Consider the following 27,789-nt stretch of genomic DNA (forward strand, 5'->3'; position numbering starts at 1 on the left):
TGCAAAAACGCACGCAAAGTCACCAGTGTGCAGAAGCCCTTATACTTCTCCCTCCTATTGCATCAACTTCTGACTTTTGGCTCAAAAAAACTGCATGAAAAACTGCCACAAAAACCTGTGTGTAAAACCTCCCTTATGATGCTGTCAAACAGGCAGGTTTTTTGATGCAGTTTTTGAAACCAAATTCTGGTGTCGATTAAAAAAGGGGAGGGAAGATCAAGGATGGATATTGCTTTTCTTTTTTTAAATCCCCTCCTAGTATTGATTTAAGAAAGAAAAAAATGATTGTTCCCAGCAAGAGAAACCACGTAATCTTGTAGATATGTTACCTTTTAATGGCTAACAAAAATACATGATGTTAATGCGAGTTTCCGAACCAACGCATGATTCTTCTTCAGGCTTAAATGAAATAGATCCGAGGAGGCATGCATATTTATACACACATACTTATAACAAGGCACAGACATGGATGTGATTAATTTGCTCTTAAAAGAATACTACCACAGAAAACACAAACATCTTGAAATAGTCACTGATATTGACTTAAAAAACAAACTCAGAAAATCTGAGCACAGCCTGTACATATGACAGCACCCTAAAACTCTTAGCCTTAATTTGCCAAATGTTAAAAGTACCAAAGTGCATTCTTCAAGATTTTGGGTTTTTTATGCCATTCTTCTTAGGCATCATGATTAGTTTAAGGTGGGCAGAATATTTTTTCTCACACTGAAATGCTCTGCTAAACGTCTTTGTTTCCAAGTGAATTTTCAGATCAAAAGCTAACTCTTGTAAATACCAGCTATTTATGGCAATGTTCTTCAGGGAATTAGCTGTCATGTAATCATTCTCACCTCTGAGGATCATTATGTGCTAGAAAAGATCTTATTCACCTACAGTTATTTAACTTTCATCTTTCAGATGGCTTGAGATATTTCACTACGAGCTGTTCACAGCTAGCAAGTCAGTTTGTCGTGAATTAACTTTCCAACAAATATCATACTGACATAACCCCTGTAATTTATGAAATTAACATTATACCATCTTCCTGGGTGGGTTTAATAAAATATAAGAAATAATTAGGACATGCATTAATTTTATGGTGCTTAGCAGAACATACGGGTTTTAAAAAAGTAAATTTATAAAACAGAGGGCTCACTTGATACTTTATTGCAGGGATTAGTTTAGCTTCAGATGTATATATCTGTATACAGTACCAAAACAGCAAAACCAAAAAAGCAATAAAGTGTATGTTAAGGCTTGTTAATTGCAGATTTCTACAGTTGTATAGGAAGGAAGTCCACATAAGGGTCAAAAACGAGGAAATCAATGGGAGGGGGTGGGGCAGGAAACTTAGCAACTAGCTCCGCTCCCACCCCCTCCCATTGCAAACAGGCGGCAAGGGGCAGACAGGAGGAGAAAAGAGGGAGGGAGTTTAGCAGTCACGCTGCTAAACTCCCTCCCACATCCCTTCTCTGGTAGCTGTCAAGTCCTATAGGAGTCTATGCAGCCGCCGTATTCCGGCCAGGAAGATAGCTCCAGGACTATCTTTCCTGGCCGGTGTAAAACCCAGGACCTTATTGGCTGGCTGGGTGCTTTTACACTGTAGGAATATACCCATCTGATCTGATGCATTGGAATCCAGTGCATCAGATTGTAGCCTATATCGTCCGGCTGTGAAAATGGCGACCGATATACGCTCGTGTGAATAAAGCCTCAGGTCCCTTATCAATCATAGTGGCTCAACAGGTGAGATAAAGCATCAAATAGCACTGGAGCCTACAACCATGGTGAGCATGGATCCAATATGGAAGTACAAGGATGTCTCAGTCACCATCAAAGGAAGGTTAATCACAACCATTGTCCTCACAATACCAACATACAGCTGGGAGACTAGGCATTGAGGATAGCAGTCAGAAGAAAAATTGACGCTTTCGAGCTGTGGTGTTGGAGAAAACTTCTACAAATCCCCTGAACAGCTAGGGTCACCAACTAAGCTGTCCTGGAACATGTCAACCCAGAGGTGTCCCTGGAAGGCAAGATCACGAGACAGAGACTGACTTACTTTGGACACGTGATGAGGGCAAATTTGCTGGAAAAAGAGATGCTACTCAGAATGGTCAGTAGTAAAAGGGAACAGGGAAGACAAAAGACACATTGGCTGGACACCATCAAGAAGGACACAGGAATGGACATTAGGCATTTGAAAGCAGCCATAGAGAATAAGAGAAGCATGAAGAGGACTGGCCTTCAGAGTATCCAAGAGTCAGACACAACTAAACGGATAGAATTGGAATTCTATCCATTCAGCAGCAAAGCTAACACAAGCAGACCTGGAGTTGACTACTCTGTTTAGTAGTACCTGGGGAACTCCCCTTTAACCTTTTCCAATCTAATTTTTATTCTGGTTTTCCTATGGGGCTTACTCTTTCTGCTGTTACACAACAGCGCTATATGCTGGCTAAAGCCAGTACTGCATGAGGTAACACGTTGGATAGGCTCCAACAGCAGAGAGGCTGGCAATATACAGTAAGAGAACCCCGACGGACGTCTTCCAACATCAGAGCTGTACAGCCTTAAAGCATAATGTCTTTAGACGTCAGACAGTGGATTGGAAAGGGTTAAGACCTAATTAAGGAATCTGGTCTCCACTGCTATGAAACCCCCTGGTGCTGGTTAGTGCGGCAAATAGTTGATGACGTCCAACAAGCTAGGGTCGATCACATGAAGTCAAAGGGTACAACAAAGCCAAGCGTAATTGCAAAGAGAGTCAGGAACTGGGCAGATAGTCAATTGTAATAGACCACTTTCATCATTTCAGTCGAACATCAGCCAAACATTTTATGCAAATTAATTATTTTATATGTATGATCTGCCCTACATGTATGGACACCCTAAGCCATTATTTAATTGAATTTGTTTAAGAGAATATACTAATAACAACATTTTGATTATACCATTGAAAAAAATGGTGATAGATGCCCTTCAAAGAGGTTATCCAACCTTATAAAACTCATGACCTTCAATATCTGACCGGTGAGGGTCCGCCACTTAGGAACCCTGCCAGACAGCTGCCGAGTGAGTGCTGTAGCTTCTTCAATGTTTACTTCTAAGCACAAACCTGTTTGTAGTCAGAACACCATATTATCTATGAACATAACAGGCTTGTCCCATACAAGAAAATGGAATAAGAATTTAGTACTCAGAATAGCTGCTATAAACAATACTATATGTACTATGTATGTAGGGTGTGTGAGAAGGTGAGCAATACTCATCACCTATATTCAACAGTGAATTCTGTGTTATCTATGTTACATGTCTCCAGCTTTATTCAATAGACGTCACCTTTCATTGTAATCCTGCCTGTGATGATAATGAGACTACTACTGAAAAGGGATTTCTACTGAACAAGAAGTATCCGCTTATTATGAGTATCAGTCAACAACGTGAAAAATGAAATATTTTCTTACTTTTTTTAACAATAATTTTTATTGAATTTTCAATAATACATACATAGGCATAGCAGTGTTGTAAGAAGGTTACTTGACATATTACAATATTAAAGCTTCTAGCCTTTTATATGTAGAGAGACTTCTAATAAAATAATAACAAACAGGTGTTATCACATGTTGTGTTTTCCATTGGGGTCAGAAACGCTCTTTTCTCCTTAGGGAGAGCAACTATATACTATAAACTAAGTGAGGAGACTCAAATGGCCACGCACGCTCCTCTGGGTAATATGCAAATAAGGGAGATGGAATAAATCCTCCACAGTGCCACCTATTGAAAGGCAGCATTCCTTCGAGTCAAAGTGGGACTTTTTATACAAGTCTTATTACAATGACTGGGAATCAAAAGCAAAGCCAGACTCCATATACATACAGCTGTTTCCGGGTTATTGCCCATCATCAGTGTACAGTAGGAGTCTGGCTTTTGCTAGTGAGAGGCCTGGGACAGGGGTCAGAAATGCTCTTTTCTCCTTAGGGAGAGCAACTATATACTATAAACTAAGTGAGGAGACTCAAATGGCCACGCACGCTCCTCTGGGTAATATGCAAATAAGGGAGATGGAATAAATCCTCCACAGTGCCACCTATTGAAAGGCAGCATTCCTCTCTCTCTCTCTCAGGGCTGTTACCCTGAGGAGCAAAGATAGCAGAAAGCCGGAGTTAGGTTAATAGGTTCAACCCCACTGTAGGGAAGGTATAATTTATCCATGGGGTCCATGTATCGCCTTTATCTTCCGTTATTGAGGTGAGTCTTTCGTTTCTGAGATACCAATTCATTCGGTGTTTAACTTCGGAAAAATCCAGAGAAGCTTTATGCCAGGAATGAGTAATAGTTGTTTTGTAGCTAGGAAAATAAATCAAATTAATTTTCTGGAATTTGGGGTTATATTTTCTATCTTTTTGTTCAGCAGAGCCTCCCATGGATTTTTGCGTAGATTATGGAACGTTACTGAGTAGATTAAAGAGTACGTCCTGATCCAGAGTCGTTTGACCCTGGGGCAGGACCACCAAATATGGAGCATGTCTCCAGGGGACGAGCATCCCCGGAAACATTCTTTTGAATAGCCGGGGACCGCATGTGCAATTTGGGTGGGGACTAGGTACCATCGTAGTAGGATTTTATATGAGGTTTCCAGCATTAATATGTTACGGGCCCCACTGTTGGTAGATCTCCAAATCTGAGACCACTCCTCCTCACTCAGGACATCCCCTCGATCCTGCTCCCATCTAGTTTCATAAGGTAATTGTGTGCGGAACTTGGTGTGAACAAGGTTCGGGTATATTTGGGAGATGAGACCTTTTGCTTGAGGATATTTAAGGCAATAGGATTCGAAGGGGGTGAGGGAGTATGGAGGTTTTGTGTTCCTCAGTAGGGAAGTTGACCAGTTTTTTAATTGTAAGTAGCGAAATATTTCTGATGATGGTAAGTCCTTGTTCTTCTGTAGGATGGGAAATGCCGTCACACCTTCCTTTGAAAGTAAATGGTGTAGTTTGGAAATGCCTCTATTTATCCAGTTTTGAAAAGCTGAAGGGGAGTCTTGGCCCGGTGGGAATAAGGGGTTACGTAAAAGTGGTAGGGGGGGTAGGTGAGGAGAGATCAGATTCCCTGAATTTTTAATGGAGTCCCAAACTTTAAGGGAATGTTTTATAATGGGATTGGATATACTTGGCCTGTGAGTCGGGGGAATCCACAATAGTGAGTCTACCGTAAGAGGGTGAATTTCCATGGCCTCTATGGAGAGCCAAAGGGGGGCATTTGCAGTGGAGTGTAAGGAGGCTAACTGGGCTACCTGGGCGGCCTGATAATATTTTGTTATATGTGGGGTTCCCAGACCTCCTTGTTGTCTATGCCTATACAAAGTGGAACATGATACTCTGGGGATTGAGTTATTCCAGATAAAGCGCAGGGTCATCTGTTGAAGTGTTTTCAAGTAATGCCCAGGAACCTGTACTGGAAGAGCTCGAAAGAAATATAGGAGTTTCGGAAGGAACGACATCTTTAAGGAGTTTACCCTTCCAATCCATGATATATGGTATCGGTTCCAGCTTTCTAGTAGTTGACGTAGTTTACGGAGAAGTGGTATATAATTTTGCATATACAACTGATCGTAAGAGTTGGTCAGGCTCACCCCCAAGTAGCCCAGCGACCCTGTCATCCATTGGAATGGGATGTTAGATTGCAGTAGAGAGAGTGTGCGTGAGGGCAAGGTAAGGTTAAAAGCCTTCGATTTTGTTTCGTTAATTTTCAAGCCGGAGATCGACCCGAACCTGGACAGCTCTGCCAGGAGATTCGGGATCGTAGTATGGGGGGATGATATTATGGCATGTATGTCGTCTGCGAACATGCTAATTTTATGGTGAACCCCGGCGATTTCAATTCCTCTAATATCAGGGTTATTGCAGATTTTTATAGCTAGTGGTTCTAAAGCTAAAATGAAGAGGAGTGGGGAAAGTGGGCAGCCCTATCTCGTACCCCGCTGGATCGTGAAATTATCAGAGCAAAAGCCTTTATAGCGGACAAAGGCTTTAGGATAATTATACAGGATTCGTAGCCAAGATAGGAATTCTGTAGGGAACTTCCAATGTTCTAATACTGAAAACAAGTATGACCAGTTCAGGGTATCAAAGGCTTTATAAACATCCAGGGAAAGTAACATTGCGGGGATGCCCCTAGTTTGGCAAATATGTGTGAGGTGTGTTATCCGACGAATACTATCCGGGGCTTGGCGGCCTGGAATAAACCCTACTTGGTCCTTCCCGATTATGGATGGTAAAGCCGTATTTAATCTTGAGGCTAGGATCCTAGTGAGGAGTTTTATGTCGATATTGATTAATGAGATAGGCCGGTAGTTTTGTTTGTCCAGCGGATCTCTCTCGGGTTTGGGAATCATGGAGATAGCTGCCCAAAGTGATGTTTGACCCACTTGTTGGCCTTCTCGCATTGCATTAAAATAATTTGCTAGATGGGTGTAGAGAAATGGGGAGAATTTTTTATAGTAAGTCGCGGTGAAGCCATCCGACCCTGGGCGTTTGTTCACTTTCAGTGTTTTTATTGCGTCCTTAACCTCGTCTGGGGTGATTTCTGCAGCCAGATGTTCCAAAAATGTCTCTGGAAGTGTAGGAAATGTAGTTTCTCTGAGGTATGTGTTTACCTGTTCTATTGGCGTGTTTTGTGGTTGAGAATATAATTTAGATAAGAACTGTCTAAATTCGGTTATTATGGTCAGAGGGTTTGCCGTAACTGCGCCATGTTTTGTACGGAGCCTTACATAAGGGCTCACTATAGAGTGTGCTCGTAGTCTACGAGCTAGCGGTGTTGTCGGTTTATTGTTTAATATATAGTATCGTTGGCGGGACCAACATATTTTTCTTTCGACTATATCCATGATGCATAAATCTAGTTCTGTCCTGGCTTGTGTAAGTGCTCTCATGTTTTCTCGTGATGGGCGTTTTTTAGCGACTTCTTCTAATTGTAACACTTTTTTCTCTAAATCCAATTGTTTTTGTAACCGTTCTCGTTTCAACCGAGACGATATCTGGATCATTATGCCACGAAGTACCACTTTATGGGCTTCCCATAGGGAGATTGGAGATGCGGCGGAAGGACTATTGAGGTTAAAGTATTCCTCAATTTGAGGTGTTATTGAGGTCACTATATTTGGGTGTGCTAGTAGTGAGTCGTTAATAGTCCAAGAGGTATTAGTAGGCTTTGACATTAGAGAATTACAGGTGATAGATACTTGACTATGGTCAGACCAGGGAACCGAGAGAATTTTAGACTGTGATATTTGTGGCAAAAATGAAGCTGCTGTTAATATGTGATCTATTCTCCTGTATAGAGAGTGTGTGAAATATTTCCTTACTTTTTAAGAAAATATAGCAGCATATAAAATTTGAAAAAAACAAAACTCCTACAAAATATGTTTAACATCAAAACCTGATTTAACCCCTTAAGGACCAGGCTGTTTTGTACCTTAAGGACCAGACACATTTTAGGGATTTTACCGCCCTATATTTTTTTCCTTCAGTTACCAAAATTATTTTTGCTGCATTTCTTTCCCCGTAACATATAGGGCTATATTTTTAATATCTTTTTCACAACTTTTTTTTCTGTTTTTTAGTTTTATTGGGGAGAAAAGCTAAAAAAAATTTTTTTAACATTTATAATTTTTTTTAAATTAGTATGTTTCCGCTAAAATAAAGTATAGGAATGGATTCCTCATTTTGTTTCGGCTGTTTTGATATATAATATGTATAGTTTTGGATTACGGGGCACATACGGCAATGGTTTTGGTTGGCGTCGGCTTTGGGTTATTTTCCTATTTATGTATATATTTCAAATTTATTCTGTAATTTTGTTTTACTTATTTATGTTATAAATTTTTTTACCATCCATGTTCCCCATTACGTCATATAAGACGTCTGGGGGACAATCATATATATTTTTTTTATTTGACACATTTCCACTGTAGCTGGAGCATTCATAGGGAGAAACATCCCATGTAGTGACATTAGTCACTAGCAGAGGTGATCAGGGCCTGCTGCAAACCTGTAGTTCTACTGTAGCAGACCCCCAGGCTCATGTAGTTGAAGTTATACTTCCACTTTCACTTTTTAGTACATAGTGCTTATTGCTTAAAATCTGAACAACCATCATTTGGTGCAAATAGCAGACGTTAAGTACTGAGCGGCCGCTGCTTACAGTGAATGAAGAAGGGCGGGGGAGAGCGGGCAGAGAACATTCCTCCAGCCACCCACCTCCCTGCTGGTCACACTGTGAGCGATCCAGCGATACTCGCTCCTATGTAACAGCACGGTAGCGAGTATACACGGGGACAAGTGTCGGGTATCGTTTGCCCGACAGTCGTTAAGTGTAAAAGGGCCTTTAGTTGCAAATTTTCACACGGATTTCACTCATCGCATTGCCATGAATGAAATCTCCAGTAAAAATACATTGCTTTTTCGTGACAGACCGAGCATGCCGGGGTTTTAAAAATTCACAGCATTACTATTTTCCGCTGTGGATTTCCTCTGCTGTGAGTGAATAGGTTTGTTAAAAGCTCATTCACTTACACTGTTCCGTACATAGTTGCGCAATTTCAGCACACATTCTGAAACAATTCTGCTGTGTGTGAACTCACCCCCAGACTGTTACATTTTATGTCATAGCATACTTTCTGCATAATTTTTCTGCATTTGTATAAGATTCCCTCTCATTGTGATAACTTCACTAAGGGTCTCTCTTTTGTCCTTTTCAATATTCACATATTCATCACCCGTGAGGATGATCTGCAGTGCTTTGCACCCATTGAAAAAATAGAACATTCTCATATCTGCTCGGATGAGTGGATAGCGATTGCTATTTCCGCAAGCGGACTTAAAATCACAGCATGTACTCTTTTTTTTGCATACTCCGCACGGACAGCTTCCGTTAAAGTCAATGGAAGCCATCCAACCCACAACTAATCCGCAATTGACATTGCGGATAGGCTACGGGTTCCCACGTCATCGCTTAGTGACGTCGTGGGAAAAACAAATATTTAAAAAAACAAAAAATCTGTACTGCGCATGACCGAAGGCGAGCGTCCACAGTACAGGAAAAGAAGTTACATGGGATCGCTGGCCAGGGTCACAGATGGATTCTGCTGCAAGCTCCCACTTGTGGAATCTGGATCGTCCATGTGAGACCAGCCTAAACCTTATTGATAAAGTGTAAATATGTACTATATCCATAATTTACAAGTTTTCCTCATCTTCCAGCTGTGGATGCATTTGAAATAGCTCTTTTTAGTTGCTAGTTTCTCTTCCGTTGAGTATCAAAATCATCTCATTACACAATGTATTCATAGCCTATTTACTGCTATGTGAGTGCAACGTATTGTCATGCTCATTTAATGGTTAAGTAAGCTTCAGTAACTTATTGAATAACTTTCCCCCATAGCGTTACCCGTTATACTTGTAATCATTGTGCATGTTAAATTAGTAATTGATTCTCTGATCCATTTTTCCCCATAATTCATCAAATTACTGACTTAATTGATTAAATATACTGCTGTTCAGCAAACACTATAAAATGTAAGTAGTTGTATTTCCACCTAATATACAGGTCATACATATTGTAAAACATTTTTATTTAAATATAGATCCATATATCTATTAAAATCGTAGAATCCATTAAAAATTATAGGCAAATATCCCTTTTGAATGTATACTACTGGTCAAATGTTTTAGAACACCTCAATTTTTCCAGTTTTTATTGATATCCACACAGTTTATCTCAAATGTACTTTGAATTGAAAGCATAGAACAAGTAAACTAGTTATGCTGAATAAAAATGATCGATTAACCTTGTTTCACTTAGTTCAATTGCGATTTTTGACTTTTCAAAGTAGCCCCCTCTAGCTGATATAACAACTTTTCACAATCAAGGCATTCTTTCTACAGTTGCATTCAGGTATTGTTCAGAAATTTCTTCCCAACATTATTGCAGAAATTCCCACAATTTTGCTGCACTTATACGTTGCTTTGCTTTCATCCCCCTGTCTAGTTCATGCTAAACAAGCTCAGTAGATTTTAAGACTGGAGACTGTGCAGGACATTCCATTCTTTGAAGTCTATTGACTTCTTCTTGTCTTCTTAGGCCCCCTGTCCACGGACATGTATTCGCCGGCAGTAAACCGCCGGCGAATCACACTGGCCGACGCTTTCCAATGCTATGGAAAGCGCCGTCCCCTGTCCACGAGCAAAGAATCATTGCGATTCTCTGCTCACAGTGGGCAATTTGCAGCATGCTGGGAATTGCCCTGATTCTCTGTGGCCAGCCTATCTATCACATAGGGCTGACCGGAGGAGATTAGGCGGCGGCTCCTGCTCCTGGGCAGCAGCTCCCGTGGCAGAGATATGCCACGGGACTTCGCAACGCCCATGGACAGGGGGCCTTAAGTAGCTCTGACAAAACCTAGAAGTATGTTTTAAATCATTATCTTGCTATAATATAAACCCCTGACCAACTATACAAACACCACAGCATTTAGCTGTGCTTAAAGATTTTGTAGTGTGAGGTGCTGTTAACTCTCAAAAAACTTGTCATCTGATTTTGCAGTTGCTTTTGTCTGTCTGTCTTCTTTGTTTAATTGTCTTTTTTGCCATTATGGTAGCAATGTGTTCTGTCCTGAAGAGCAAAACTGTCCAAATCCTGCCCTAAACAATGTTGCAATGTAGTCTGTTCCAACACTGGTTATATAGAATCAGAGGGTTTGAAAGTAATCTACAAACGTTGAGACATCTGTAGGAATAGTTTGCATCCAATTTTGAAACATAACTTGCATTTTGTGCTTCAGAGCAGCTGTCCTTGATGTGTCCCCTGAAAAAAAGCCTTTGGTTTAAAATCATAATTTCAAATTATTGTATTTCAGGTTAAAATTCATAGTACTTTGTTTGTAACTTACTTTTGAACCTTTCCACATTGTTTGCTGGACTTGAACTCTGTTAATGTAAAAAATAGGTGGAAAAATTGAAATGTTCTAAAACTTATGACCAGTCGTTTAAATTACAAATTATATACATCAATCTTGGCTACTTGTTTAAATTGTCTCCTACCGTTGCTGATACATAAGGACCAGGTAGGTTTTATCTCATCCAGAGAAGCCACTGGTAATCACAAAGTTCTGAATATCATAATCCATTCTAATCAAGTAAAATTATCCATTAGTCTTCTGGCTCTAAATATTTAAAAGGTCTTTGATACCCTTTTCTGAAAATATATATTCTATATTCTGGAGCACATTGGGATTTGAGGGCCTTTCCTTTCAGCTCTAGCTTTCCTATACTCCAACCCCTCTACCTTACCCAAACTTGCCATCAACACAGAAATCCCTATGTCTATCAGAAATAGAACCAGGCAAGGATGCCCTTTATCTAGAAAGGAGAGTTTTGTATCTCGTTGAGTGAAGAGCTATGTTGATAAAATTAGTGAATTTATTATAGTACTTTTTACAGTACAGCTGAAAAAACGGAAAATATTTTCAATATGTTTTTCTTTTTTTCATGTAGGCTACAGACAATGATGTTGGGACATTTGGCAAAGTGAGCTACTTCTTCAGTGATGATCCAGATAGGTAAGAGTTTTTACATATCGTATTATATTTATGGAAGTTGCTATATGTAAGAAGTAAGTGGTATGATATACATTGGTAAGTAAGGCATGTAAGAGGTATACATGGTGTAGCGTTCCACTTTCAAGACACAGTTATAGTCCAAAGTTTGTTAAAACAGAAAATTGTGCTTTTTTTCCTTTTCCACGGTGCAGTGGCACCAATGCACCTGATAGTTGCAATTTGTCACATAAGATAGAGAAGCTTAGTGGTTGTAATACACAATAGGTAGCTCTAATACTCTTGTTGGTTGCTACTTACTCTTGGTGCAGAAAAATGCTTGAACATTATAGAACAAAACTTAAACAGGCTTTAGTATGTGATCATAACTCTTGCAGGTCACTATTAACTTTACAGGGACTTCAGGTTAGTATTGTCTTCACACAGACCTCCAGGGTAGTTAAGTACGCACCATTACCTTAGAACTTGTTACTTATTAATTATTGCACACTTTACCTTTACAACACAAACTTTTTTTGCATTCCCAATAGAAGGAAGGACACTACTGTTTCTGCACAAATTCCTTGGAGACCACCTTCACCCGATCCCTTCTACCCTGTTTCCCCGAAAATAAGACGCGTCATATTAATTTTTGCTCCCAAATATGCGCTACGTCTTATTTTCAGGGGGTGTCTTATTTCGCCGCAGCAAATCCGTCTGTGGCCGCTAATCCCTCAATTGGCCAGCTTTGTGGACGAAATTTCTCAGAAATCTCGTCCACATGGGACAGCAAATCTGTCACGGCAAAGCTGGGAGAAGCCGGTGTTGTGGTGTGGATTCACTGGCCACAGAAACGGAAAAGCGTGCAGCCAGGTCGCTTCAAAACAAGCAGCCAAGTGCCGTGGGTTTTGAAGCAGCGCTTTCCCGGCGGAAATCTCGCTGTTTATCGCTGTGGCCAAACTGCGAGATTTCCGCTGGAAATACGCTCTGTGAGAACCCAGCCTTAAGAATCACACACAGGTTGCCTGACTCACACACAGAGCCATAAAAAAATAAGGGCTGTAAAGTAACGTACCTGTCTGCAGACAGAAGTTCCTGTACCACATGTAAGCAGGGATGGTATTGCAGCTTCTGGCCACCAGGGGGAGCTCATCACAGCAGACGTGTACAGCAGGAACAGAACGTACAGTATGGACTTTTCCAGCCAGCAAGGGAAGCTCACAACAGCACACTTGTACAGCACAGCAGGGACAGGATAACAGCAGACTGTCTGCAGATCTACCTATACATCTGGAGGTAGGAGACAACAGGGATGGCAACAGGGGACAGGCCTCTTGACTTGCCTGCACACTTTACTATGCCTTACTATCGGGGGTTGCCTTATATTTGGGACTTCTGCAAATTTCAGGGGGTGCCTTATTTTCGGGGAAACACGGTACCACTCCCATTCAGTCCATTTCCCCGCAGAACCAAACCAATCAGGCCACACTATATGCCTCAGGGCAGCATCCTTCCACTACATACTCATCTCCAGCTCCTCTCAGGCTGATGTTTCCATACAGCCCCTTCTGATACAGCAGTCATCTCCCCAGATGTGAGTTTAGTACCACCCGAAAGTGTGAGATTCAAATTTTTAACAGGTACCCTACTTTATTGATTAAAATATGTGTGTGAGGTGCCACAAGTGACTCCAGGAATCCAAGTCTCTCTTTCTCATACAGGAAAACCCAGTTCTCTAGCAGCACTGGGTGGCCCACTCCTCACAAGACGTTCTGCTAAACTGCTGAGTCACACCCCAGCACAGGAATATGACACCTAGCCCATCAGCCAATCAATGGGCAGATTAGGTTCTGTTAGACCACAGCAGCAAAGTTAGAGTAAAAAACTGTCATGTGACCTCTTTGTAGGTCCTTAAACTCACATACCAGTTCAGTTATATAAAGACAGGTATATTAAATGGGGTTAACCACTTACATTTGGGTAGCTGATACATTTGCAACAACTGTGTGATGCTGTTATGTAAACATGAAGAAAGTGGGATCCTAGTGGATCAAATATGTAAAAAAAAATGTTGACATATCACTTCTGGAATGATAGACAACAGTGTGTGTTATGTATCTGAACTATGTTTGAAGGCTACTGTTGACCATTTTAATATTTGATGGCTTTACATTCCACTTCTTACAGCCTGTTAATGCTAGTTTTCCAAACTTTTTAAATATACTTTTATATGCATTTCACGTAGGTTTTCACTTGATAAAGAAGCCGGTATAATTACCCTAATTGCTCGACTAGACTTTGAAACTACTCAGCGCTACACCCTAACGGTGATTGCCAGGGATGGTGGAGGTGAAGAGACAACTGGTCGGGTGCGCATCAATATTTTGGATGTCAATGACAACATGCCCATCTTTCAGAAGGATTCCTATCTTGGAGCCATAAGAGAGAATGAACCATCTGTGGTCACAGTGATCAAACTTAGGGTGAGATAACATTAGAAAACGTTTCTCTATTTCTTTTTGGCTCAGGCTTTATTTTCTTTTTGTTCTCCTTAACATTTAAGGCCAAGTTTCCTGATTATTCACAACAGGCTCTAACAGCTCAATTGAACCTTTTATGCATATTAAAAACCCTAAATTAGCAAGAATAGTAAGTAACACACTGCTTGCAATCAGCTACATACAAAGTCCAATTGGTAAAATTCCACTGCCAAGTGTGGCCTGTTATTGTCTTTATCCAGCAGTCTGATTCTCCTGTTCTTCTAAAAACCACTGCGTTATTCAGCTGCAAGGACATAGTAATAATAGGATAGCCCAGCAGGGCCAAAAATCTGAATGTCTAATGAATTCATTCTGCTAAAACATGCACCTGGATTGTGCCTTTTAAACATTTGCTCCTTTAGAGCTTATTCACATGGGCATAGTTTCCATCCATGTGCTATCCGTGCATTTCATAGACAGCACACTGCCCCATAATAGCTTATAAGGCTATAGACAGGAATGATTTTTCACATAAACTGATGGTCCGCATAAGAAAAAAACAATTGCTGCATGTCCTATTCTTGTCCGTATCACGGATTGGAATAGGAAACGCAATGTGCATTATCCATGCAGATCGGACAACATATCTTTGTTTGTCCAGACTTTGGGGGTCATTTTAAGAAAGAGATCCATACTATAATCACATAGATTTTTTTAAAGAATATATTCAGTCAAATTAAAAGAAAGATGCAAAAAATACTTAACATATTGACATCATATAATGAACAAGTGGTCCATATATAGGTTGCTTACTTTATACATGAATGGTGTGTTTAGTCCAGATATGTTTAAAACTTTCCATTGCCTCTCCTGCTGATCCAACTGGAATGTTTTTGGTTCCAGAGTACTTTCATGGCTAGACATTGCCATTAGTACATCGTTCTCTGTTGTCATTGCATAAAATAAGGCTTTGTTCACGTTGATATGACCATCAAAACTGCAATGACATCCCTATGTGTTACATGTAGATCTTGCCATGGAATTTACCCTTCACATTGTAATGTTGTGTTGGCGCTCAACTTTGCCAGATTTATGAAGGTTATGCTATTTAGCGCACATATTTCCAATTGCCTGAACTGTGAGATCTAAGTTGCTCCAAAAACTTCTTTTTCATAGTGATATAGGTTTCAGCAGTAAAAGGCTTCTCAACCAAAAGGCAGTAAAAAACTTCCAAAGCCTTCGACATTGGAGATACATAGAACTTACTTACAGTAGGGTCATATACAACTAAGACATAAATGTTCTTGTTGCAGCTTTACTTTTCTAAATGAATTTCCTATTCAACCTAACAGGCTTCAAAGTTTACTTCTGTGTGTCCATAAAGATCCAGAAATCACTGATTTTTGTGCACTTCTATCTAGGCAACCGATGAAGATTCTCCACCAAATAACCAAATTACTTACAGCATTACTGATGCTTCAGCATTCCAAAACTTTTTTGAAATCACAGTCTCTGAAGGTTATGGAGGTGAGTGGAAAAAGACAATATTTGATATATTCGAAATCTGTTTCTGTGCAGCACTTACATTGTGAGTACAATAAAACCTTGCAGTGAGCCTCGTGTGGTGCAGAGTGTAATCTCTCGCCTACGACCTGAAGGCTGCAAGTTTGATCCCCGCGTGAGTCAGGTAGCCGGCTCAAGGAATGACTCAGCCTTCCATCCTTCCAAGGTCGGTAAAATGAGAACCCAGCTTGGTGGGGGGTAATAAGTAATAATTACCTAAAAAAAGCGCTGCGGAATAAGTTGGCGCTATACAAATACCAAGATTTATTTTATTTATATGAGTTGCTGGTACAACACCAGTTGATATCCAAAGGCCACAAACAAATATGCATATTGTAAGGGGAAGCTCCTAGGCTCCAGTGCAAAATCTGTATCGGAGCTCCCAATAATCATGCATCACTGAGGGCTTAAACAGACGGGCGCATGCATACTCTCGCCGCTATGGAGCGTATTAGCTCATGAAGCGGTTTTTTGACTATTCAAACTTCGCTCTAGTGCACATGAGTTTGAAAATAAAAGCGGCAAGCTAGGTCCTACCTTATCTTTTTCGCAAGTACAAAAATTAAGTGCGAGAAAGATAGGGCAAGTCCTTTCTCTTCTCGCGCGTAGTATTAACACGCAAGAATCCCGATAGTCGAAATGCAAACAATGAAACCAAGGGTTTTGTTTTGATCTATTTTGCCGCAAACTTTCATGGCCGCAAAACGCAACAAAAGCACGCATAACTTTTTAAGCTCTTGTCATACGAAAGTATTTGCGCAGTGTTTTGCCCATACAAAATTTGCGCGTGGAATACACAGTGAATAGAACTCATTGATTTCAATGGGTGCGTTCACATAAGCATATTTTTCAAGCGCATTTCATTTGCACGCAAAAATTGCACTTATTGAACTAAATAACTTACTTGCCAAATTCAAGGAATGGGAGCATGGTTACATGGTTTTTGCACATGCAAAAGATACAGTAAAACACGCTCATGTACGTGCAAATACGCAACGCCCATTGTGCAAATACGCAATACAAGTGCAAGCGTAAATGTGCTTATGCCCATGTGACACGGCCTTACAAACAGACATATTTGCCCATTGAACCCATTGATTCCAATGAAGCAAATCACTGAGGAATCGGTACGTATGTAAGCCCTATTCACAGACAACGCCTACAATTATAAACTTTATTGATTAACTATTAAAAGAGGGGCTAATTGTAGTAGAACTAATTGTGTTATTTTCACAGTAAAGTGATTTTCTGGCATGCAGAATAATGTAACATCCAGAAGCACTTGACAACAAATATCTCTCCATACTCTGAGTCAGCCACTCTCAAATGTAAATGGACACACCTATGGAGTTCCAACATAGATCCTCAAAAAGAGACCAATTGTCTTGGGTGCATAGTTTTAGCACCTAGCATGGAAAAAACAATTTTGGCTCAAAATCAATGAACAATTGATACCGTATGAACAAAGCGAATTCTGGCGAGTTCAAAAGTTAGATACTGTCTATGACTCAACGCGTTTCACCAAGCTGTCACTTGGGTCCTCAGGAGCCCAATAAACCTTGAAATTGAGGTAGATTGACACTCAATACATTTCTCATTCATTCACAACAGTAGTGGATCTGGAGCAAAAATGCTGACGCTATCAGAGTCTTCTGTCTATCTCACTAATAGATCAGATGTCAGAGAACCAGTAGAGCTTTCCCTCTCTAGACACTAGAGCTCTCCCCACATCTATCTCTTGCTAGTATGTTGGATATAAGGGTCATAATAGACACTGAATGATCAGAGCTAACCTAATAGAAATGAGCTTTAGATAAGGTCAAAAACAATAAACAGACCATCAGCCCTGATGGTGGACTGGCGGTGTAGATCCAGAGCTACAATTATCCCCTCTTTTAATAGTTCATCAAAAAAGTTTATAATTTTAGGCATTGCTTGTGACCATTGATTTCAATGGATTTATTCTCATTACCAGTTCTTGTGCATTCCACGTGAGCAAAAAAAAAATGCAGCATGCTCTATTTTAGGGTGACCTCACACGAGCGTATGTGCAAAACGCACGTGACTTCTTTATGCAAAAGCAAAAATGACAATGAACCCATTAAAAACGATGGGTTCTATTCTCTGTGCATAGTGTGCGCAGATTTTCCGTGTCAGTCCGCCCATAGTGTGCATTTGCGCACCAAGGCCCCAAAGGAGTCTATAGCGGGGGTGCGCACCTAATACCCTTGTAATTGCGCATTACGCTGCACAATTTCACAGACAAGCTAACACATCTGGAACTAATTAGGCGGCACAGCCTTGTAAATCACAGCATGGAGCTGTCACGCGCCCTTGACAATGCAAAAAGTGCAGTAAAATGCACAAAAACGTATGCGAAAGCGCAACGTTCAGGGTGCAAATACATTGTGGTACCGCATGCGTTTTTGCGTATATGTCCGTTTGAAGCCAGCCTTATAGTACTGGTCTCATATGGTGCTAAGGAAATTTCTGTGCCCCTGCAGAATCTTGGCCCTATGTGCATGGACATTCTGTACATCCTATATTTATGCCCTTGTTCACTGTACAAGTTCTTCCAAGGGCATAAATCCTTTGAAAACGAAAGCTAAAACGGTGAAAAATGGCTTTATACATCTTTGAATCTTACAAGTTTTGAACTCATTCAGCAGTGTAAACTTATAAAAGTGTTTTTAAGGTAAAGGTATTTTGTGATCATTAGGGGATATTTCCATATCAGTGTTATGCGTTTTATTTTGTAAAATGTTGACAATCTTTTAGTATTTAGAACTGTTTTTGTCAGTTTTGTACTGAATTTGGTTATGAAGATAGTCATTCTAACGACGCTGTCTGTCTTTTTTAGTAATAACTGTGACTCGACCTTTGGATTATGAACACATTGCCAATGGTGTTATAACATTGCATGTTATGGCAAGAGACTCAGGGACGCCACCTTTAAACAGTACTGTACCCGTTAGTATTGAAGTCTTTGTAAGTATCCGTTTTATTAGGTTAATATCACCAATGTGACAGCTATGAGTGTGCTATATGTGTGATACGAACACCACAAGTAAGGGAAAATGTCCATCATTTACAGCCTGCATTGCTCTCAGATTTTAGCTTGTTCTTGAATATAGTTTTGCAAACATAAAGCAAATGAAGTGGTGCTAAATCTCAGCTAAGTGACAATAACAAAAAAAAAAATTATATATATAGTAATTATATATTAACTATTGAAATAATTGAGTCGGGAGTGACCAAGCCAATTTACAGAAAATAGTTGCGAATCCAGACTCCCAATTCTGAATTGCATTGAAATCAATATGAGTAAAAGTTAGGTTCTCTAGTTTGGCCCCCTTGAACAACAGTGGAGATGGTGATGGCAGCAGCCAGTGGTTAGCTCTGCTAGGTAACCACACAGGTTCAAATTCCCATCAAGGTCAAATTCAAACCTAAAACTAAGGTCACTCAGCCCACTGATTTTAGTGCAATAGACATTGATTTTAACATGCCTGATCCTTTTGTTCTCAAGTGAGATAAGCAGCTGTCGGGGCTGTTTGTCAGCAGATTACTCTCCTAAACCACTGAGTTGAACATGTATATGTGTTGAGAAATATGCTGAAATGTTAAAAACCAGCTTACCTTAGTGTTCAGTCTCAACTTTTATGAGCAATTCATTTACATAATTTGATATCACTGGACAACAGTGAAAATCTTTCCAACCTGAAAATAGGTATTTCTTAATCATTTCATCATGGACAAAATTAAAGTGACATTGAAAACTTTGAGTTAGTTCTTGGCTCTGAGATGCAGCCCATTTAAGTTGGACTCTTGAAGAACTTTGTAGAGGGGATGAACCAGGGTGGAGAAACTTTTCAGTACCTCAGAATACAATTTCCACAGCTTAGTGTGATGCTAAAGTTAAAGAAGACATCTTCATTGGCTCGCAGATTCGTCATCTTTGTAAAGATAAAGACTTTGAGCAAGCTCTTTAGGGTCATAAGAGAGCAGCATGGGAGGCATATAAAGATGTTATACATGGGAAATCGAAGTGTTGACAACTACGTTGAGCTTGTGAATAAACACCTAGGAAAATACCATCGATTAGGTTGCAACATGTCACTCAAAATCCATTTCCTACATTCTCACCTGGACTTCTTTCCTGACAACTGCAGTGCCATGAGTGCCGAACATGGAGAGCGACTCCATCAGGATATACCGAAAATGGAACAAAGGTATCAGGGAAGATGGAATGCTACTTGCGGACTACTGTTGGACAGTGACAAGCGACGACCCAGAAAAGGAGTACAAGTGACTAGCAAAGAGAATCCGTTCATGTGATTAAGCCCTTTTACTGGAAGTTACTGTATCTATAAAACAAGGGGTTTTACAGACCGAAAATTAGGGTAGTTTAGTTATTATCCTAAAAACTAGGACTAATAAACAAAATCTAATGTCACATTCGTGTTTCTCGACCGAAAATTAGAGTAGTTTAACTATTTTGAGAAAGGAAAAAATTTCAAAGTCCATTTTTGTTGTCTAGTTGTTTGTGTGTCTCACAGGGGCATCTAGTTAGGACAGGATTGACCAAATGCCATTGTGGGCCGCGTGTTGCCCCCGGGCCGCATGTTGTGCGCTCCTCAGTTACGATCCAGTGTCTGAGCTTTTCTTGAGTAGTGATGGATTTTTTTCTTACTAGAGATCAATGTGCTATTCTTATTTTTTTTTCTAATTTAGGAAACGTAAAGAACAAGGACCCCACACTAGCTTTAGAAGGCAACAAAACTAACCAGTCTATTTATTATACCTACATACTGTGTTTATTATAACCCGGAAATGTGTTTTTCTTTCTGTTTTTGAATTCTTCAAGTAGATAATCCATTAGGATCATGTTTCCCAATTGGTGGTGTTTATATATTTTTTATATTTAGGTTTTTTTAAGTATATTTTCTGTTCGCATGTTTTAAAACAATCCTTATTTTATTGTCAAGGGAAGTTTGTGCATTTCTGACTTTTTGTCTCACATGAATGCAAATATTTTATGGCAAAAAGAAAGCGTCTCAGTGAGACCGGGCAGCTTGCTAATTTCTGATCATTAATGTGTTACTTATTGTAATTGTAACAGTTCACAGAGCAACCATTCCACAGCACAGCTGACAAAACCATGGCAGACTTGTGGGGGTGGGCATCTTGAGATGGATTATTGAAGGAGACTGTGAAAGCTTTGGTATCTGCTCTAAACGTGCCAGGTTTTCAAGACGATTCAAACATTTGTGCGATGTAACTGTGAAGCATTGATTAGTCCTGAGTTGTGAAAGAAACCAGCACAGAGATAAGCGAGCAGAATAAAATATGGATTGTTCTACTGAATATCATTAAAGGAAAGCAAAAAATTTGATTAACATTGAATTTTCAGCATCCACAAATATAAATGGCGGTGTATTATAACCACGCAGACCGTGTTGTTGTTATGGAGTTTAGAGTGACGGAAGAGTTTGCGATACGGAAATTTGTCCCACTGCTTGATGCTAAAGTTAGACTGGCTTCACATGGGCGACAAAATCTCACAATGCAACAGTGCTACAAATTGCATGTGTGAAGTCCATGCTTTCCTATGTTTTACTTCACATAAGCGATGTTTGTAGCCTGCTACATTGCGAGAATACAAAATCACAGGTTGCTAAATATTACTGAGATTTGCGATGTTTTGTAGCGCACGTTTCTCTATGGAGCCTTCCTTTCTGTGGCATCACATTGCACGAAAATGTGGATTTCATGCAGTGCGATGCAACTTTTACAGTAGGAAATCCTACTGTAAAAGTCCTAAAATAAGCCCTGGCTGCATAAAAAAAATACATCACCTAACAGCCACTGTTCAGTCCACCATGTCTTCTATGCAGGTCCCCGACAAACTTGCTTGTAGTTTTCACTCAGCTCTTCCTTAGTCAGGGGTTCAAATTCCCTGCCTCCAGGAAGCGCTGGCTGTGATTGGTTCTCGAGCGCCGCAGCTTAGCCAATCAGAGCCAGTGCTTGATGAACCAATCATAGCCATTCATTGAATTTTCAATTCCCTGACCAGGAAGAGTTGCCTAAAGACTGAAGACAAGTGCCGGTGAGCTGGAGAGAAGACGCGCAGCAGACCTGACAATGGCTGTTAGGTGCTGTTTTTTTGGGTTTTTTTTAAACAGCCAGGGCTTATTTTCAGTATAGAGCTTATATTTCAAGCCCCCCCCCCAAAAATCCAGGAAAAAGATCGCCACAAAGTCATGAGACTTTGTAGTGACAAAAAATTGTGATATTGCCGCGAGAAAATGCAGCAATATCGCACAGACCACAGATGCAATATTGCTATAATTTTCTCACAATGAAATTGTGTCGCCTGTGTGAAATAGATCTTAATCAGCAGTAATGCATGAAGGGTTTATGGGGGGGGGGGAGTTATTGGTGGACCCAGTCTGTACTCTAATTTTTTAAAGTCAAGGTTTTTTAATAAGGTTTTTCAATGAAAATGCAAGATTTAGGCATCCATACACCCAACAAACCCCTTTCCCTGTGCTGCCAGATGAAAGTATGCAGACAGTTTTAAACTACAGACAGGTGGGAGGGCACTTACTTTTTGACATATTTTTTGCTAGAGCTAGGGCTCATGCAAGTGACCATATTATTTCTCTATACAACCTACAACATATTTTGTCCACAGAATAATAAAATATAGAGCCATCTAAAGACTTTCCAACAGAAAGTTGTTTGGATGTCAGATAATGGAGCTGTAATCCACCAGACACATTGCCCAGGAGGAAGCTATCAGTATATATTTGTATTCTTTTTTTGATTGTAAATGTATACTTTTGATGTATGGGCCAAATATAGTTTTACTTGACAGTAATATCAGCCATCAAGGATTATGGCAAGAATGAAATCGGTGACCAGCAGGACATCATGAAGAGACGGAAAGAATACACAGAAGAACTATATGCTGGCACCAGCAGTGACCACTTGGAGGATTATGGGGGTCAAGAACATCTGGAACCAAACCTGCTGGAAAGTGAAGTGGAGTAAGTGATAAAGCAGCTGCCAAACAGCAAAGCATATGACACTGATGGAATCCCTGCAGAGCTGCTCAAACCAGTCTCAAGAGCTGCACCGACAACACTATGCCGGACAATCTGGAGGACCTGCACATGGCTTAGTGATTGGGAAAGATCAGTTTTTTTCCCCACTGCCAAAGAAGAGCGATGTCAAGGAATGTGGAAACTATAGAACAAGCGCTCTAATTCCCCACACCAGCAAGATGCTTCTGAAAATTATCTAGAAGTGCTTAGGCAATATTTTTGACCAGGAACTTCCTGATGTTCAAGCTGGATTCTGCAAGGACATAGGGACCGATAACAACATTGCAAACCTGAGGTGGATCATGGAAAAGGTAAGAGAGTGTCAGAAGAAGCTCTACTTGTGTTTCACTGATTACCTCAAGGCTTTCGACTGTGTTGAGCATGAAAAACTTTGGAAATCACTGAGGGAGGTAGGAGTACCTGCATACCTGATCATGTTGTAGGTCCCTCTACAGCAATCAAGAAACCGTAGTGAGAACCAGGTATTGGGGTTCAGAATGGTTCAAGATCAAAAATGGTATTAGAAAGGATGCATCCTCTCTCTTTTTCTTTTCATCCTCTATGTGGAAGTGATCATCAGGCAGCTGGAGTTAAATGATCAGGGAATTGGATTGAAAATAGGTGGAAGAACCATCAGTAATCAAAGATATGCAGATCATATGACCCTGGAAGCTGAGACTGCAAAGCATCTGAAGACGCTGATCCTGAAGCTAAAATAAGAAAGTGAGAAGATTTGATTTCACCTGAACATTAAGAAGACAAAGGTCGACAATGAGGAAATCAAAGTGCTTAATAGTTTTGTATTCCTTGGGTCCTTCATCGATCATAGTGGCAGCTCAACAGGTGGTATAAAGTGTCCATTAGCACTTGGGTGTACGACCATGGTGAGCATGGACCCAATATGAACGTGCAAGGATGTCTCAGTCACCACTAAACGAAGGTTAATCACAGCCATAGTTTTCCCAACATATGGCTTTATTCAAACGAGCATATATCGGCCGCCGTTTTCACGGCCGAACGATTTACGCTACCTTCTGATGCATTGTATCAGATCAGATGGGTGATTTTCTGCCACGTAAAAGCGCCTGGCCAGCCAAGATAGTACATTTTGGCCGGGCGCTTTTACGCAGGGCAGAAAAACATAGTCCTGGAACTATCTTGCTGGCCGGAATACGGCGGCTGCCACAGACCCGTATGGAAGCCTATGACAGCTGTCGGAGAAGGAAGGTGTCAGTGAGTTTAGCAGCATGACTGCTAAACTCCCTCCTCTTTCTCTCCTCCTCTTCCCCCTTGCCGGCTGTTTGCAATGGGAGGGGGCGGAGGGGGTGGGAGCTAGTTGCTAAGCTTACGCCCTGTCCCACCCCATCCCACCCCCTCCTGCCCCCTCCCATTGCAGGCTGCGGACAAGGGGCGGAGAGGGCAGGAGCTTATCACACTAGCTCCCGCTCTGTCCCGCCTCTTCCCCTTGCCGAGAGCTGGCGAGAGGACGGAAAGGGGGAGGCACTCTAACAGCCATCCCATGGCATTGCGGGCTCAGCTTTTTTGTGCCGAGCCTGAGCCATCTGAACAAATCTGCCATTTCACGCCCGCTCACGTGTTTTTCGGCCATGCCGTTGCCATGAAACGGCCGGCCCAAACGAACTACACTCATGTGAAAGAGCCCTATGGCTGTAAGATGTGGATACTGAGGATACAGACAGAAGAAAAATTTATGCTTTCAATCTGTGGTGCTGGGAAAAACTTCAATGAATCCCTAGAACAGCTAGGGTCACCAACAAAGTAGTCATGGACTATATCAACCCAGATGTGATTCTGGAAGGTAAGATCACCAGAAAGAGACTGACTTACCGTACTATGGACACGTGATGAGGGTGAATTCGCTGGAAAAAGAGATACTACTTGGAATGGTCAATGATTAAAGGAAACAGGGCAGACAAAAGACACGTTAGCTGGACATCATCAAGAAGGACATGGAAATGGACATCAGGTTACTGAAAGGAGCCGTAGAGAATAAGGAAGCATGGAGTTCACTGGCCTACACAGTATTGAAGAGTCAGACATGACTAAAGAGATAGAATTGGACTTTTCTTTAGTTATACTTTCCCAGATTGCTGCTGAAAATAACTGTAGGACTTTCGTATACTCGGTCTATGTGCTGTCCAAGTATACAACGGAGTAGAATCAGACATCACGTGGACCCATAATAACCAATAAGGCTGTTTATCCTCTATTCTTTCGATAGGTTATAACTTTACATTTTGGTACAAGTCTTTTGAAGGTGTTTTCCCACCACTTATAATTGCTTCACAGCCCTGCTGTACTTCCCATTTGCTTCTGGCCAGGACATTGTCCACAGCAGTGACCTTCTATAGCCAGTGATTGGCTGCAGTAACAGGTCTTGGTCAGAAGCAACTAGGTAGAACAGAGTGGCTATGAAGCAATTTTAAGTGGTAGGAAAACCCCTTTAAGTATTACGGTGAATCCATACAGGTGGAAAGGTCTGCTGGAAATCTGACCAAAGGATAGGTCATTAGACAAAAAGGGCTGGAAAACCAAACCTTGATGAGATTTATCTTGGCAATTACGGGTGCTTTTTTTGAAGTTCAATAAATTGTTGTGGTGAACTATAAATCCCAGAATAGCCTGCAGACCAATGCTCCCTCCCATTAGTCTCCACTTCAATAGATGTATTTTTCATTTTTGCAAGAAGAAACAAATTGACTAAGCAGGTAGTCATTGTCTCGTAAAACCATATGAACTCCCGATCATATCGCATGAATACTCCCAGCCACTCTGCAATGCAAATAATTTAATCTGACAAAAGCTTAGGGAACAGAAACATCTGACCTTCATAAACTGGCTCATTCGACAATAAAATGTGTAACTGGGCATTAAAATCACAGCCTGACCTAGGGGAAGAAAATAAGAGTTGTCGCAGAAACAAGCCGGAACATCTGCAAGGAAATTATTGGGTTTCTTTTGTGTTTCTTCTGCTGAGACGAATTAACATTGGATTATTGAAATCAAACAGGTAGGTGGAGATAAAGCAAAGGACGTGGGATGTTTGATAGTCTTAAATAGTCTAAATACCTCCCCCAAGTGCTCTTTAGAGCATAATCACTTCAGTCTAAAAATCTGACTTGAAAAGGTCACTGGCTTTTTTGATTCTGTATGTTGCTTTTTTAAAGTAGCTGTCAAATCCCCTTGTTTCAGAATTTCTCACCAAAGATGTTTTTATAGCACTGATGGGGGTGTGGGGTGGGGGGTGAAATGGAGGAGTTGGTGGGTGTGAGGGGGGGTGAACAAAGGCCATGTAGGTGAGTGTGGGAGTGCATGAAGAGAGGCCTTTTTGATTTTTTTTTCTTTGCACTGTTCTTTTGTACTTAATAAAGAAATGAAATGCAGCTTGAAGATTTTTCATTAGGGTACAATTCTTTCTGTTGAGCAAGCTGTTCAGTCAGAACTAATAGCATGTGCAATGTTATCGTTACAGGAAATTGGAGATCTAACAGTATATGCCCAGTTATCCATCCCTCCATTAGAAAGTCTGCCAAATGTTGTACAAAGGCTGAGATGTACAAACTAGGCTTAATGTGGTGTTAGTAGAATTCTACTGATTTCTTGTTGAGCCTTATTCACACCCTGGATATTTCTAGTGGTTTTCTTGATGATGTAACCTGATGTTCTGTCCTAGGTAACCGGATAGTTTGAAATCCAACTCATGCAATGCGGCTACAAAACACTTTTGTTAAGAAATACAGAATTTTTTTTGCAACGGCAGCATTCTCTATCCCTTGTGGTTTTAGAACATTATTCATTGATTGATTTTATTAAATACCACGTTCACAGTACTGGAATTTACATGAATTAACATTTCATATTCACTAACCTCAAATGTGAGGCAAAAGATGCATACATTTACACGTAGGGTTGTAACGTTGCAGGTTTTTGCTCTTGTGAGTCTATCTATGGAGTTGTGGGTTAAATTAAGCATTTTAAAGGGGTTGTCCCGCGGCAGCAAGTGGGTCTATACACTTCTGTATGGCCATAATAATGCACTTTGTAATATACATTGTGCATTAATTATGAGCCATACAGAAGTTATAAAAAGTTTTATACTTACCTGCTCCGTTGCTGGCGTCCTCGTCTCCATGGTGCCGACTAATTTTCGCCCTCCGATGGCCAAATTAGCCGCGCTTGCGCAGTCCGGGTCTTCTCCTGTTCTCTATGGGGCTCCGTGTAGCTCCGTGTAGCTCCGCCCCGTCACGTGCCGATTCCAGCCAATCAGGAGGCTGGAATCGGCAATGGACCGCACAGAAGAGCTGCGGTCCACGGAGGAAGAGGATCCCGGCGGCCATCTTCACCGGTAAGTATAGAAGTCACCGGAGGGAGCGCGGGGATTAAGGTAAGCGCTCCGGTAAGCTTTCTTTAGGTCCCTGCATCGGGGTTGTCTCGCGCCGAACGGGGGGGGGGTTGAAAAAAAAAAAAAACCTGTTTCGGCGCGGGACAACCCCTTTAATTGCTGAGTTGAATTAGTGCACATTTCAAAGCAGTTCTGATAATGCAGAAGGAATCTTCAGACTGAGTAATATCAGGTCTTCTGTGTTATCTAGAACTTCAAAAGAGAAGGATGTGGAATATCGTGTTCAGTTCTGGAGACCTCATCTACAGAAGGATATTAATAGAATAGTTGGGATACAAAAATGATGGGAGGTCTCAAGAACAAAACTTATTAGGGAAGACTTAAAGGGGTTGTCCCGTGAAATCAAGTGGGGTTATACACTTCTGTATGGCCATATTAATGCACTTTGTAATATACATCGTGCATTAAATATGAGCCATACAGAAGTTATACACTTACCCACTCCGTTGCTGGCGTCCATGGCTCCGACTAATTTCTGCATCTTCTGGCTTCTTTAGACGCGCTTGCGCTGTCCGGTCTTCTGCTGTGTTGACTGGGGCCGCTCCGGCGTGCTCGCGCCGGAGAGCTGGTCTGCGCGTCGTCATCATAGCTCCGCCCCGTCACGTGGTGCCGATC

General features: G+C 41.0%; 1 protein-coding gene across 1 annotated transcript in view; it reads left to right on the forward strand.

The window, feature by feature from the left end:
* The window catches only part of CDH23 (cadherin related 23), a 996,630-nt gene that overhangs the window by 560,071 nt on the left and 408,770 nt on the right, over positions 1–27,789 (forward strand). The window contains exons 13-16 of the mRNA XM_066601617.1: positions 11,559–11,623; positions 13,845–14,082; positions 15,501–15,606; positions 18,503–18,630. Of these exons, the coding sequence (XP_066457714.1) occupies positions 11,559–11,623; positions 13,845–14,082; positions 15,501–15,606; positions 18,503–18,630 (537 nt within the window). The remainder of the gene's footprint in view (positions 1–11,558; positions 11,624–13,844; positions 14,083–15,500; positions 15,607–18,502; positions 18,631–27,789) is intronic.

This window comes from Eleutherodactylus coqui, chromosome 4, assembly GCF_035609145.1.
Source record: "Eleutherodactylus coqui strain aEleCoq1 chromosome 4, aEleCoq1.hap1, whole genome shotgun sequence".
In the NCBI taxonomy this organism is placed as follows: domain Eukaryota; kingdom Metazoa; phylum Chordata; class Amphibia; order Anura; family Eleutherodactylidae; genus Eleutherodactylus; species Eleutherodactylus coqui.